Source organism: Bos indicus x Bos taurus, chromosome 11 (genome assembly GCF_003369695.1).
Source record: "Bos indicus x Bos taurus breed Angus x Brahman F1 hybrid chromosome 11, Bos_hybrid_MaternalHap_v2.0, whole genome shotgun sequence".
Taxonomy (NCBI): Eukaryota; Metazoa; Chordata; class Mammalia; order Artiodactyla; family Bovidae; genus Bos; species Bos indicus x Bos taurus.
The window spans coordinates 9,999,986-10,013,479 of NC_040086.1; the positions used below are offsets into that span (position 1 = coordinate 9,999,986).

Genomic DNA, 13,494 nt, shown 5'->3' on the forward strand with positions numbered 1-13,494 from the left:
ACTTCACCCATAAGCCTTTTCTTCATGCTGATTTTCTTTTGTATTCTCTTGCCATAATAAGTCATATTTATGCTAAGTCTTGTGAGTCCTCTTAGTGAATCACTCAACCCAGGAGTAGTCTTGGGGACTCCTGACACAGATTTATTCAGAAGATTTTCTATTTCCTGTTGAGTCAGTCTTAGCAGTTCGTGTCTTTCTAGGAATCTGTCCATTTCATCTAGGTTACCTAATTTGTTGTCATACAATTGTTTATAATATTCCCTTATAATATTTTTCATTTCTGTAAGGTCACTATTGATGCTACCTCTTTTTTTAATTTAATATTTATTTTTGTTTGGTGGTGCCAGGTCTTAGTTGCAGCATGTAAACTCTTAATTGAGGCATGTGGGATCTAGTTTCCTGACCAGGGATCAAACCTAGGCCCCCTGCATTGGGAGCACGGAGTCTTAACGGCTGGACCACCTGGAAAGTCCTGATGCTACCTCTTTTATTTTTGATTTTACTAATTTAGATATTTTCTTTCTCTCTTATCAATCTAGCTAACTGGTTTTTACATTTCTATTGATCTTTTCAAAGAACCAACTTTGGTTCCATTGATTTTCTCTACTATTTTTATACTGTCTATTTTATGTTTTTTTACTCCAGTAATTTTTTAATTTCCTTCCTTCTACTTGCTTTAAGTTTAGTTTGGTCTTCTTCTTCTAGTTTCTTAAGGTAGAAGATTAAGGTATTGATTTGAGATCTGTTTTCTTTTTAGTTTAATAGAGGAGTTATCGGCTATAAATTTCCCTCTAAGCACTGCTTTGGCTATATTTCATAAGTTTTGGTATGTTGTGTTTTTTACTTAAACTCATCTCAGATTGCTTTCTAATTTTCTTTGTGATTTCTTCCTTGATCCATTGATTACTTAGGAGTATGTTATTTAATTTTCTTATACTTATGAATTTCCCAAATTTCTTTTCTTTGTTGATTTCTAATTGCATTCTACTGTGATCAGAGAAGATACTTTGGATGATTTTAATTTTTTTAATTATTACAGTTTGTTTTATGGCCTATCACATGATCTGTTCTGGAGAATGTTCCATGTTCATTTGAAAAGAATATACAGTCTGATGCTTGGGGGTTTGGAATCCCATTTACCATCTTCCCCTGGTCTCCTCTGTGGAAGCCAGTATGAGAGCAGCAGAGGAGTTGTCACTGTAGCTTCTTTTTCTTCCCCTCCTGCATCCTGCCTTCTGGAGGGAGAGAATAAGCAAATAATGCCAAAGCAACAACTTCTTCCTGATGCCTTTCCAGATTCCAAAAATCCCCAGGTATGCATGGCTTTACTATCAGATCAGATCAGTTGCTCAGTCGTGTCCAACTCTTTGCAACCCCATGAATCCCAACACGCCAGGCCTCCCTGTCTATCACCAACTCCCAGAGTTCACTCAGACTCATGTCCATCGAGTCAGTGATGCCATCCAGCCATCTCATCCTCCGTCGTCCCCTTCTCCTCCTGCCCCCAATCCTTCCCAGCATCAGAGTCTTTTCCAATGAGTCAACTCTTCGCATGAGGTGGCCAAAGTACTGGAGTTTCAGCTTTAGCATCATTCTTTCCAAAGACATCCCAGGGCTGATCTCCTTTAGAATGGACTGGTTGGATCTCCTTGCAGTCCAAGGGACTCTCAAGAGTCTTCTCCAACACCACAGTTCAAAAGCATCAATTCTTCGGTGCTCAGCCTTCTTCACAGTCCAACTCTCACATCCATACATGACCACAGGAAAAACCATAGCCTTGACTAGACGGACCTTTGTTGGCAAAGTAATGTCTCTGCTTTTCAATATGCTATCTAGGTTGGTCATAACTTTCCTTCCAAGGAGTAAGCGTCTTTTAATTTCATGGCTGCGGTCACCATTTGTAGTGATTTTGGAGCCCAGAAAAATAAAGTCTGACACTGTTTCCACTGTTTCCCCATCTATTTCCCATGAAGTGGTGGGACCGGATGCCATGATCTTCGTTTTCTGAATGTTGAGCTTTAAGCCAACTTTTTCACTCTCCACTTTCACTTTCATCAAGAGGCTTTTGAGTTCCTCTTCACTTTCTGCCATAAGGGTGGTGTCATCTGCATATCTGAGGTGACTGATATTTCTCCCAGCAATCTTGATTCCAGTTTGTGTTTCTTCCAGCCCAGCGTTTCTCATGATGTACTCTGCATATAAGTTAAATAAACAGGGTGACAATATACAGCCTTGACGAACTCCTTTTCCTATTTGGAACCAGTCTGTTGTTCCATGTCCAGTTCTAACTGTTGCTTCCTGACCTGCATGCAAATTTCTCAAGAGGCAGATCAGGTGGTCTGGTATTCCCATCTCTTTCAGAATTTTCCACAGTTTATTGTGATCCAAACAGTCAAAGGCTTTGGCATAGTCAATAAAGCAGAAACAGATGTTTTTCTGGAACTCTCTTGCTTTTTCCATGATCCAGCAGATGTTGGCAATTTGATCTCTGGTTCCTCTGCCTTTTCTAAAACCAGCTTCAACATCTAGCTGTAATTTCTCTTCCTAGACACATATGACAATGAAATGTGTCTGTTCCCACAAGCAATGCAAAATGAGTGCTCTTGGCTCTTCCCTACTCTCAGTGGCTGCCTCAGGAGCTCTCCCACTCAGGAGTGGGTCAGTGCTTCTTTAATGGATGGATTTGGTCCCAGGTCATTATCTTGATGGGCTTCCCTCGTGGCTCAGATGATAAAGAATCTGCCTACAATGCAGGAGACCCAGGTTTAATCCCTTGGTCAGGAAGATCCCCTGGAGAAGGGAATGGCAACCCACTCCAGTATTCTTGCCTGGAGAATTCCACAGACAGAGGAGACTGGAGGGCTACAGTTCATGGGGTTGCAAAGAGTCACACATGACTGAGTGACTAATACTTTCACTTTTTCATCATTGATGGCAAGTCAAAGAAGGAATGGTTTAGTGAGATTAGAGTTTTTACTTGATAATAATAAACTCCCACCTGCCCCTCTAGCAAGGCCTACACCAGTGCCATTGAATTGTCCCTTCTACTCCTGTTTTCCCATATACTAGAAATAAATAACCACCTCTTCTTCTTTTTCTTTGAAATCTGTAAAAGATCCATCTGGCTGTTACTAACAGAAAACCAACCCAACTCTACTTTGAGTAAGAGTTTATTTTTCTCATGTAACAAAAGAGCGAGGACAGAATTCTGGGGCTGGTGCAGTTGATCAGTGCTGTCGAGGACCCAGGCTCTTGCTGTTTTCCCATAGCATCCTTAGCAGGTATACTTCATCCTCATGCCTGCTGCCTCATGGTCACAAGCTGGCTGCTGCGCCTTAAGATCAAGTCCTGTCCTAGGGAGAAAGAAGGGGCAGGGTGCAAGCGCAAAAAGCCTGCCAGCACATTACAAAGCTTTTCCAGAAGCCACTTCTGCTGATGTCTCATTATTTAAGTCCACATTACATATCACTGAAAGACTAACAGAGAGAAAGGGGGTGGGGGCAGTGTCCAGGAAACCAACAGTGGCTGCCACACCACACCTTCCTTCAGAGCTTTAGTAATTAGAAGTGGGGAGGATGACTTTAATCAGGCTGAACTTGGAATACAGCATGCCATTCAATTCTCCCCCTGTCACACCTGTTCTAATAAGAATCAACCTCCACCTCCTAAAATCTAAACTCCCTGACACCTTACATAGCAAAGTCCCTAACCACAACATAAGTATAGAAATTTTTTCACCCACCTTCTGGTAAATTCAGCATCCAACTCATGCTCCTTTCTTTTGAATTAGAAAAAAACATATTCTAAAGTACTCAGCAGTCATCTAATCATTCTAATCCCAAAGAAGGGCAATGCCAAAGAATGTTCAAACTACCATACAGTTTTGCTCATTTCACATGCTAGCAAGGTTATGCCAAAATCCTTCAAGCTAGTCTTCAACTGTATGTGAACTGAGAACTTCCAGATGTACAAGTTGGGTTTCAAAGAGGCAGAGGAACCAGAGATCAAATTGCCAACACCTGTTGGATCACAGAAAAAGCAAGGGAATTCCAGAAAAACATCTACTTCTGCTTCATTGACTATGCTAAATCCTTTGACTGTGTGGATCACAACAAACTATGAGAAATAAAAGATGGGAATACTAGACCCCTTACCTGTCTCCTGAGAAGCCTGTATTAAGGTTAAGAAACAACAGTTAGAATCTCACATGGAACAACGGACTGGTTCAGAATTGGGAAAGGAGTACAAGGCTGTATATTGTCACTCTGCTTATTTAACTTCTATGCAGAGTACATCATGCAAAATGCCAGGCTGGATGAATCACAAGCTGGAATCAAGTATTGCTGGGAGAAGTATCAACAACCTCAGAGATGCAGATGATACCAACCTAATGGCAGAAAGTGAAGAGGATTTTTTTTCTTTTTCTTTTTTTTTTTTATTCTTTTTTTAAAAAAAAAGAAAAAGAAAGTGAAGAGGAACTAAAGAGCCTCTTGATGAGGGTGCAACAGGAGAGTGTAAAAGCTGACTTGAAACTCAACATTCAAAAAACAAAGATCATGGTATCTGGTCCCATTACTTCATGGCAAATAGAAGGGGAAAAATTGAAAGCGGTGGCAGATTTTCTTTTCTTGGGCTCCAAAATTACTGTGGATGGTGACTTCAGCTGTGAAATTAAAAGAGGCTTGCTCCTTGGAAGGAAAGCGATGACAAACCTAGACAGCATCTTAAAAAGGAGAGACATCACTTCTCCAACAAAGGTCTGTATAGTCAAAGCTATGGTTTTTTCATTTGTCATACACAGATGTGACAGTTGGTCCATAAAGAAGGCTGAGCACCAGAGAATTGATGCTTTTGAATGGTGGTGCTGGAGAAGACTGTTGAGAGTCCCTTGGACTGCAAGGAGATCAATCCTGAATATTCATCAGAAGGACTGTTGCTGAAGCTGAAGCTCCAATACTTGGCCATCTGATGGGAAAAGCCAACTCACTGGAAAAGTCGCTGATGCTGGGAAAGACTGAAGGCAAAAGGAGAAGGGGGAGGCGGAGGAAGAGATGGTTAGATAGCATCACCAACCAAACAGACGTAAATTTGAGCCAACTCCCGGAGACAGTAGAGGACAGAGGAACCTGGCCTGCTGCAGTCCGCAGGGTCGCAAAGAGTCAGACGTGGCTTAGTGACTGAACAATAGCAACGAAGTCATTAAGCACTGTTCAATTTGAGGATCCCAAGGTCTTCTGAGACACCCCTATGCCACTGCCTTTTCTCAACCTCAGATACCTGGTTTGTCAATTAACTATTTCCATCACAGGTTCAGTGCCTGTAGGAACAAGTCAACCCATGACCTGGGTAACATGCTCAAGCTTGGTTCCAGGACTTCAAATAATCACTGTCCAGGAAGAGGTTAGAAATTCAGAGTCAAAATAGGAGCCTTAAAGTTCAATTTCCCTACTTCTTACTTTCTCAGGATGTTCCTGGGAAATGCAGATAAATTAATATCTTTACCATTCTAATAAGGGTATATTTGCCTGTCTTCTTCCAGAGCCTCTGTCAATCTCTCTGTAAATTAGTCCAGAAATTTTAAAGTGCCCTGTAAAATCCTTTCAAATCAATCTTTTCCCAGTCCTCTGACAGTTCCCACATCAGGAGTTACTTTTGAGAGATCTCATGTATTTCTACATATCACTTCTCTAACATAATTTTAGCCATTGTCCCTAAAATCAATAGACTCAAATTCTAGGGATCATAATTTTTTTGTGTGCTGCATTCAGATTTTTTTAGTAACCCCAGGATATAACAGTTGTGAATTTGCCTCATAACCCTGAGGTGTAAGAAATGTCACACTGCCATAGTTTTAGCCCCCAGAGACTTGCCACGGTGGCAAGATATTTTATTCTCCAAGGAGTCTTAGAAGGGTAACCAATTGCTCCAGTTCGCCCAAGACTGAAGTGTCTTCTGGGATACAGGACTTTCAGTGCTAAAGATGGACAAACTGAAACAGTTGGTCATCCTAAATCTTGGACAAACAGTAGTTTACAAACCTTCTGCTTCACGTGTCTAATGAATTTCTATATACCCATACCTAGTGCTTGGGACATAACGGGCATTCAACAAATTCTTAATAAATAAACAAACTAATCTACAAACAAATACATGAACCAGCATGAAAAAAAGATTAAAGTAATGATAATAATCCAAACCCTGAGCCACATCAGAAGGTACTTGAAGGATTTCCCTGGTGGTCCAGTGGCTAAGACTCCACACTCCCAAAGCAGGGGGCCCAGGTTCAATCCCTGATCAGGGAACTAGTCCCACATGCTGCAGCTAAAAAGCCTGCATGCTGCACCAAAATCTAAGATCCTGCACTCTGCAACTATGCCTGATGCAGTCAAACAAATAAATACTTTTTTAAAAAAAGAATTGAGAGTCTAGTAATAAGCCCTCACTTTTTACTTGAGCCAACTGAAATGGAGTGCCCTGCAATTTCCTAATATCCCTTCCAGCAAACATCCCTTCCAGGCTTAAAAAGGCCATGTCCTAGGACCAGGGGCAAATTCTCCCCCTGCACACATAATACCGTGAGTTCTATATCATTTATTTCCAATTTGACAGACTTGAGAAGCATCAGGTACTTTCCAGACATTTTGGATCTGTCTTCAGGAACACAGTGCATCTCCAGATAATAAGCAAAATGTTAGAAACCATGAACTTCTGCAGGCACCTACCACCTGCCTGGCTTACCAGACCCCCTCAGAGTTCTGTGCTGCACAAAATGATGGCACTGCTTTAAAACGTCGAGAACTAGTTGAGGGGAGGGAGAGTAAACAGGCCGGCAATTGGGACTAATCTTCCAAACATGCCAAAGACTGAAGATGAGCCTACACTTTTGTGTCTTTGTTTCAGAAAAGAGAATGGCTGCTATTGGCCAAGGGGGAGCCCCTGAACCGAGAACACAAACTGAGAGAGCCCGCTAGCACCTTCTACGTGATCCTGCCATCTCACTCTCCCACTCTGCTGGTGAAGGCAGTGGCCACTCGGGAACTGATGCTGCCCAGCCCTTTCCCCCTGCTACCTGAGGACATGCCTGCTGACAGCCTTAAGACTGTGGAGGCAAGTGAGCCCGGATCTCATGGGATAGAGGGGAGAGAAGAGAATGGAGTTCAAGAAAGGGATGAGGGAAACGAGTCAGCCCCAGAAGGAAAGGACCAGGGAGCAGAGGGAGAAGTGGTTCCAAGAGTATGGTAAGAGGAACAGAGAAGAAGGCCAGGAACTGAGGTGAGGCGGAAAAAAGCACGCATCTGTGTGATGGTGTGTTCTCATGGGTCCGTCTTTGCAATCTCTGAATGCATGTGTGTGTGCCTGTGTTTGTACGCCTCTATCTCTGAGAGAAAGAGGAAAAGGCAGCCAATATAGGCGCTGAGAATAGGAAGAGCTTTAAATGAGACTATGATGCAAAAGAGGGAACAGCTCTAAGGCCAGTTTTCTCCTTCCCCTCCTCTCATCTTGGATTGGGATTCTGGATTTCCTCTGCCAGCCTCCCCATCTGAGGGTGGGAGGGGGGCTCACGGCACAGAGAACTGGAACCACACCCCTGCTGCTAGATTCCTGGCTTACGTGCCGAGAGGACAGAGCCTGGGATTGTGCTCTTGGCTTGGCAGCCACAGGGATGCGAGAGAGGTGGGCACGAGTGGCCGTGGCTCACTCAGCGTCTCACTTCAGGGCCAGTTGTTTCCTGGCACAGGATGTTGTGGCCGGAAAACCTGACTGCTCAGGAATGCTCTGCTCGCATGTCCTCTGGTTATGCTCGCCTCACAGGCCGAGAACTCAGTGTACTTGCTTTGCAGACTGAGCACCTCAGCCCCCAACTCACCCTCCCTCACAGCCTCACATACTGGCTCCCTTGTAACCCTCACGGCACTCTGGCCTTTCTCAGAATCCTTGTGACATGGTTCTTGGGGCCAGAAAGCTCAGTGTCCCTCACCATTCGGTTGCTGCTTGTACCCCTGCCTGACACTTCACAAGCGCTCAGACCTGGGGGCCTGAACACCCAAGAGGGCACGCATCTCTCTCACACCCCTCAGTGAAGCCCAGGGCCATCACACCTCCTCAGCTTCTCACGCTCAGGTCTCTGCCTGACATCTTGGGTTCTGTGACCTCACGTTTCCCAGTGAGGCGCCTTGTCTCTCTTCTTCAGAGCATGCTTGATGACCTGGAACTAGAATCCACCTACAACCCCTTGGAAGTCTGGAGCCACCTGTACTCACACCTGAGCAGCACCTTTGCCAACCCTCATGGCCGGTTCCACCCAAGCTCGAAGAGCCGGGCTGTAAGAAAGGTACTTCCCTCCTTCCCCGTTATGCCCAGAATGCCAGAGTCCTCTTCCCCTGTCCCCCATCCAAAGGAGATCCTCCCTGATATCCTCTGGAAGAACAGACCAATGGGAAGAGAAGCCTTTAACCCTAGACAAAGAAAATTACAACCCTTACACAGTACTGGGACTTTTTTTGCTTGGGCATTTACATAAAATATTTAGTTATCTTAATTGCAGTGTTTGGGAAATTCAGTAGTCATTTAACAGATCACTGTCCCACTAAGCAAACTGGCTGCGTTGGAACCACAACCGCAGCCTCTGTTGAAAGAAGGTGGGATAAGAAATGCCCAAGGGGAGGGAAATTAGTATTTACCAAGCAACAGTTATTTGCCAGGTTTTATGACATGTACTCTCACATATATTTTTCTGATTTAATCCTCACAGCATCCCTACAAGGTAAGTGTTATCTCATTTTAGAGATGAGGAAAGGGAGGCTGACCAAGGTTAGAAGCTTAGAGACATGGCTCCAGTGACAAGAGTCCAAGAGAGAAGAGTAATTGGCGGGGGCGGGGGAGGATTTACTTTTATGAAATCCATGTTCTGTAGTATATGGGCTTCCTTTTGTGCTCTTATAAATCTTTTTCTTGTTTCTCAGTAACAAAGCCTGTAGAAAAAAACTTTTGTCTTACCTGAAGTTACAAGAGAAAGAGGTTTCCAAACTACAGACAGTCTAGAGAGGGGAATAGAACCCACCATGAGTTAGCTGTTTGGCAAGCAGACAGAGGAGGACACTCAGCTGGGAGATAGGCATTGTGGAGGCTAGGGCCCCGGGGACTCCAGTGCTCTGGGCCTTAAGGCTGTCACTCATGGGACCCAAGAAGCAGTTAGGACTGGAGACCCAGCAGGGAATGGAATAGGAAATCAGGACTTTGTCTAGTCTTCACAGAAAGCTCTTCTTGCTTTCTCTGCAGGCTCAGCCTTTGCAAATAAATCGAGTGCGAGCCACAGTGGCCCCTCTGCCTATGACTCCAGCCCCTGGCAGAGGCCCCAAGATGCCAGCAGCCAGCAAAGCTTCCTCAGAAGTCTTCTTCCAGCCTCTTATGGAAGAGAAGGAGGAAGAAGAGGCAGAGGAGGAGTATCCCTTAGGGCCCTAAGTCACTAGCACCATAGCCCGACTGCCCTGCTAAAGCACATCCATTCCAAGGTCCCAGATCTGTCCCACAGTGGCTTTCTGTGGCCAGACTTGCCTTCTGTCCACCTGACCCTCTGCGAGTTCCAGGTGACTGGGAAACAGAGCCTTCCCCTCCTCCGCCTCCAATGCTTTCATCACCCCACTCCTCAGGCTATAAAGAGACACATCTGACCCTCTTCTTTCTCCAAGAAGGGACTTATTTTTCTTTTGGATCATTTGATACTGTTAACACAAATGAAGAATAAATACCCAGTAGGTCTCCACCATTGTTAGGAGTATTCCCAGACCCAAATTTCTCCTTGTAGTTCTGTGTAAGCAGGTGGATGATGTCAGGTCACCTTCAGGAAACTGGACCTCAGGAGAGAAGGATGAGGTTTTCCGAGCTCATGACAAACAAGTAGGAGTGAAATCTAAGCTTCATTTCAAAGCCTGTGCCCCTCCCATCACATTGCAAGTCCCATCAGCCTTCAGACAGAAAAGTGGCTGGTGCTTGCTACCTACATGCAAACTGTGTGTGTGTGAGAGAAAGAGAGAATGAGAGACAGGGGAGGGGGGCATCCTAGAGCTGAGAACGGGGGAGAGGGTGGTATGAAAAAGGCCTGTTTTCCCTCCCTGTTCCCCTTTCCTCACACCCACCCAGCAGCCTTGTCCATCCACAGAATAACTACCATTTGTAAAATGCTTATTCTGCACTTCAAATCAATTAAGTACTTGAGAAATTTAACTCCTTCCATACAAAAAACCCTGTGAGGTTGTGCCTATAATTAAGGGCAACAGGGGAAACTGAGGGTTACCAATGTTATACCCAGGGCCTCACCCACCCCAGGTGGGCCTAAGTGGACCTTTCAGACTCTGAATGGTCACCCCCTCCCTGGGGCCCTTTCCTCCTTCAGTGGCCCCTAATGCCTTTCTGGTTCTCCTAACCCCGTGTCTGCCCAGTACATCTTGCCCCTCTGTCCCCTTTATGACTGTTCACAGACATAGACCTCTTAAATCCAAACTGACTTTAATGAGAATAAAACTTACCCCCCCCCAAAAAAAAAAAAAAAAATATATATATATATGGTAAAGAACAATGAAGCGGGAGGGATCCAGACACAGCTCAGTGTCTCCCTTTACAAGAAGACATACAAGCCTCTCCATACAAGCCTCTCAAACCATACCTTGTCTGACCAAATACCCTTTTCTATAGTTCTGCTCCAGCAGCTATCCCTTCCTTTGGTGGGGATGATTTAGAGGTGCTGGCCTCCCCCAGATCCCATCCCTGAGCCCCTTTATGACTCTGTCCCGCTTCCATGACTTCTTGGGACAGATCATCCTTCCCTTGACTCCCCTGTACCCCGGTCTCTGCACACAGGCCCCTCTGGTTCCTGCTGGTTCTAACAGGTTTCTTTGATCCCGTGCCCCTTCCCCATGGTCCTCCTATCGGCAACCTCAGCTTCGCCCAGTTCTCACGTGGAACCCTCTGACTTGGCCCCAGTCCTGTTAGTCACTACTCCAGAGAGCCCACAGTCCCAGCTCCCTGAGGCCCCGCTTTTCTGGACCTGGCTGTACAGGGCAGTGTCTGAGCTATGGCCTTGGCTGCCACTGCCAGTTGCAGCACCAGATTCAGATAAGGCCAGGCCCTGGGGCTTGGGAGCTGGAAAGGGCTTTGTGCTCCGAGGGGGTGGCACAGCATAATCATCCGTGGCAGGGTTGTAGGGGAGCTCATAGCCCTCCTCCTTCACCCGAGCCTGGCACCACCACGCATCCTTGGGCTCCTGAGGCAGATCATAAAGGCCCCGGAGAGTGGCTGGGGCCAGGCCCTCAGGTTCATCATAAATGGGGTCTTCTTTAGGGTCTGTCAACTTGGCCTTTATCAGCTTTTGCTGCACATGTTCACACAAGTCCCAGTAGAGAGCTTTCTTTAACTGTGTCCCCTCCCCTGCCCGAGCAGGGGTGCTGTCCAAGGGGTCTGAGTACAGGGAATCTTGGGAAGGGCCTGGAGGAATGCGCAGGGAGTCTAAGGGTTCAGAATACAGGGCTGGAGGGCTTCCTGGGAGCTCCAGGGGGGCCGAGAGGGAAGCCAACTTCCCGTCTGCCACTTCTCCTTCATGGGAATCAGCTCTGAGAACATCCTGCCCCTGGCCAGCCTTTCCCTGAATCTTCTGTCGGTGGATAGCAGTCTCGACTGCCTGAAAGATGTCATTTCCCTGTGCCGTCTGGAAGGTGAAGGTTCCAGGGCCGGAGGGACAGCGGCGGCCAGCCTCAAAAGAGAACATAACCTGAAGAGGATGTAGAGGGAAACACGTTACCAGGAGACATCAGAGGAGGTGAGTCACAGGGCTAGAACTAGTTAGGGGACCTACAAAAAAGAGACCACTGGAAAGGGAGGTTGGTCATGGTCTAGGCAAGAAAGAGTTATCTAGAGTGCAGTCTCCCACCTTCCTGTCCACCCCTCCCACAGGTGCCCAACCCAGTCAGCCAGTCCTGTCTTGACAGCACCCTACCTTGTCACGGCCATAGCGACGCAACAGAGTGTAGGGCCAGAAAAGAAGTGGCTCCAATATCTGCCTCTGGGCCCCCGGGGCCAGAAGAGTCAGCCTCTCTGCCTCCACTCTCAGCACATAGGAGCCATGCAGGCCACAGCGCTCGGCGGCCTCAGTCTTCTGCACCGTTACCCAGAACTGGGATCCTGGAAGGAATATACAATTAGACTGGGACCCGGCCAGGACTGGGGTGGGGGAAAGGAGAAGGGAGCAGGTTGTAAACACACACACACACACACACACACACACACTCTCTCTCTCTCTCTCTCTCTCTCTCTCTCTCTCTCTCTCAAGCCAGCTCTCAGGAGCTTCCTACTTCCCCTCCTAGGACACCCTTTCTTTCCACCCCATCCCTGCTGGGGCTTTTCAGGCCATCTACCTTCCCAGGAGGGGCTATACAGCGAGTTCTCCAGCATCTCCAGGGCGGAAAGCTTGGGTGGGTTCTCGGCAGGTGCCAGGGCCCAGCTGCCTTTCTGGGGTAAAGAGAAGGAGTATGAAGGAGGCTGTGATTCTCTCACCCCGATTCCCAGGGTCTGAGCCAGCCCAGTTCCTCTGCCGCTGTAACTGCTCCCACCCCGCCTCGCCTCTTGGGCCCAGTGCAGCCCCGAGCCCCTCACCGGAAAGGCGTTTTGGCACAGCGTTTGCACCCAGGCTGCACTGGACGGCGCGTCGGCCGCCAGCAAGTGGGATCGCTGTGCGGTATCCAGGCGAAAAGCTGCGGCGCCAGGCTCAGGGGGGCTCTCCACTGCCACGGGGGCCACGCTCACACACTCTGCCAGACGGATCACCTTGCAGTCCAGGCGGCGCGAGCTCCCTCGGCCACCTCCAGAGCTAGACCCCTTGTGGTCAAAGAACTCGAGCCGCGCGACACCGTGGGGACTGGCCGGGTAGAGAACCGCCCAGGTCTTCCTCCATCTCTGGGGAAAGAGCCGAGAGACGCTGGGGAGGGAGCGAATAAGCACTGGCTGCCCGGCCCCGACGGGGGAAGGAAAGACCCGCGCGGGCCGATTTCAACACCAAGGCTTCCCGATCGCTGGCGAAGTTTCTCCTGGAGGATGCCGCTCTGTCACCCCAGGGCTGGAGAGGCATACCCGGAGGCCGGCGGACACTACTCCGAAGAATGTGCAAAGCATTTTAGCGGGAACGTCACGGGGCTCTCCGGGTCCCGGCGCCGCTCCCCTACCCGCCCCTCCCTCCGTTTGGGCTCAGTCGCCCACCCCTAGCTCTGATGGGGTTCAGCAACCCCTGCCCACACTACCTTGGTCCCGAAACGCTGACTCTGCAAAAACAGCGGCCCTTCCATCACGGCCCCGTCCATGGCCCCCGGCGGTTCCTTCCGCGCTTCCTGGCCCGGCGGGCCCGGAGGCGGGGCGGGGCGGGGCGGGGCTCGCGGGAGGCGTTCCCATCCCTCCCCAGCCTCAGCGAACCCAGAAAGGGGAGGAAGGAGATGGGCCAGAGGAAGGGGA

The 13,494-nt window shown here is 47.8% G+C and overlaps 2 protein-coding genes across 4 annotated transcripts in view; one reads left to right on the forward strand and one right to left on the reverse strand.

Moving 5' to 3' along the window:
• M1AP (meiosis 1 associated protein) overlaps positions 1 to 9,768 on the forward strand; it is a 94,727-nt gene extending 84,959 nt beyond the window's left edge. Inside the window, exons 8-10 of one of the 2 annotated variants that reach the window (XR_003513289.1) lie at positions 6,901 to 8,332; positions 8,753 to 8,764; positions 9,280 to 9,768. Coding sequence is in view for 1 of the 2 variants with exons in the window: in XM_027554805.1 (XP_027410606.1) it covers positions 6,901 to 7,107; positions 8,192 to 8,332; positions 9,280 to 9,462 (531 nt within the window). In the remaining variant the exon portion in view is untranslated. The remainder of the gene's footprint in view (positions 1 to 6,900; positions 8,333 to 8,752; positions 8,765 to 9,279) is intronic. The other variant, XM_027554805.1, reaches the window with a different exon arrangement.
• Positions 9,769 to 10,489: 721 nt separating this feature from the next.
• Positions 10,490 to 13,411, reverse strand: DOK1 (docking protein 1). 2 transcript variants are annotated; one of them, XM_027554802.1, is made up of 5 exons: positions 13,287 to 13,411; positions 12,646 to 12,945; positions 12,408 to 12,501; positions 11,990 to 12,174; positions 10,490 to 11,764 (listed from the first exon to the last, which is right to left on the reverse strand). In XM_027554802.1, exons 1-5 carry the CDS (start codon positions 13,344 to 13,346, stop codon positions 10,952 to 10,954), a joined length of 1,452 nt encoding a protein of 483 aa, XP_027410603.1. In that variant the 5' UTR covers positions 13,347 to 13,411; the 3' UTR covers positions 10,490 to 10,951. The 2 variants fall into 2 exon arrangements, with proteins under 2 accessions (XP_027410603.1, XP_027410604.1); XM_027554803.1 differs by lacking the exon at positions 13,287 to 13,411 and having other exon boundaries at positions 12,408 to 12,497; positions 12,646 to 12,730.
• Between the last annotated feature and the right edge of the window lie 83 nt (positions 13,412 to 13,494).

What these genes read in the sequence shown, in the direction of transcription:
- DOK1 (XM_027554802.1), bottom strand. Translation starts at nt 13,346, where the DNA reads ATGGACGGGGCCGTGATGGAAGGGCCGCTGTTTTTGCAGAGTCAGCGT. An exon ending in GTCAGCGTTTCGGGACCAAG is followed by an intron (nt 12,946 to 13,286) that starts GTAGTGTGGGCA and finishes CTCTTTCCCCAG; the next exon opens with AGATGGAGGAAGACCTGGGC. An exon ending in GTATAGCCCCTCCTGGGAAG is followed by an intron (nt 12,175 to 12,407) that starts GTAGATGGCCTG and finishes TATTCCTTCCAG; the next exon opens with GATCCCAGTTCTGGGTAACG.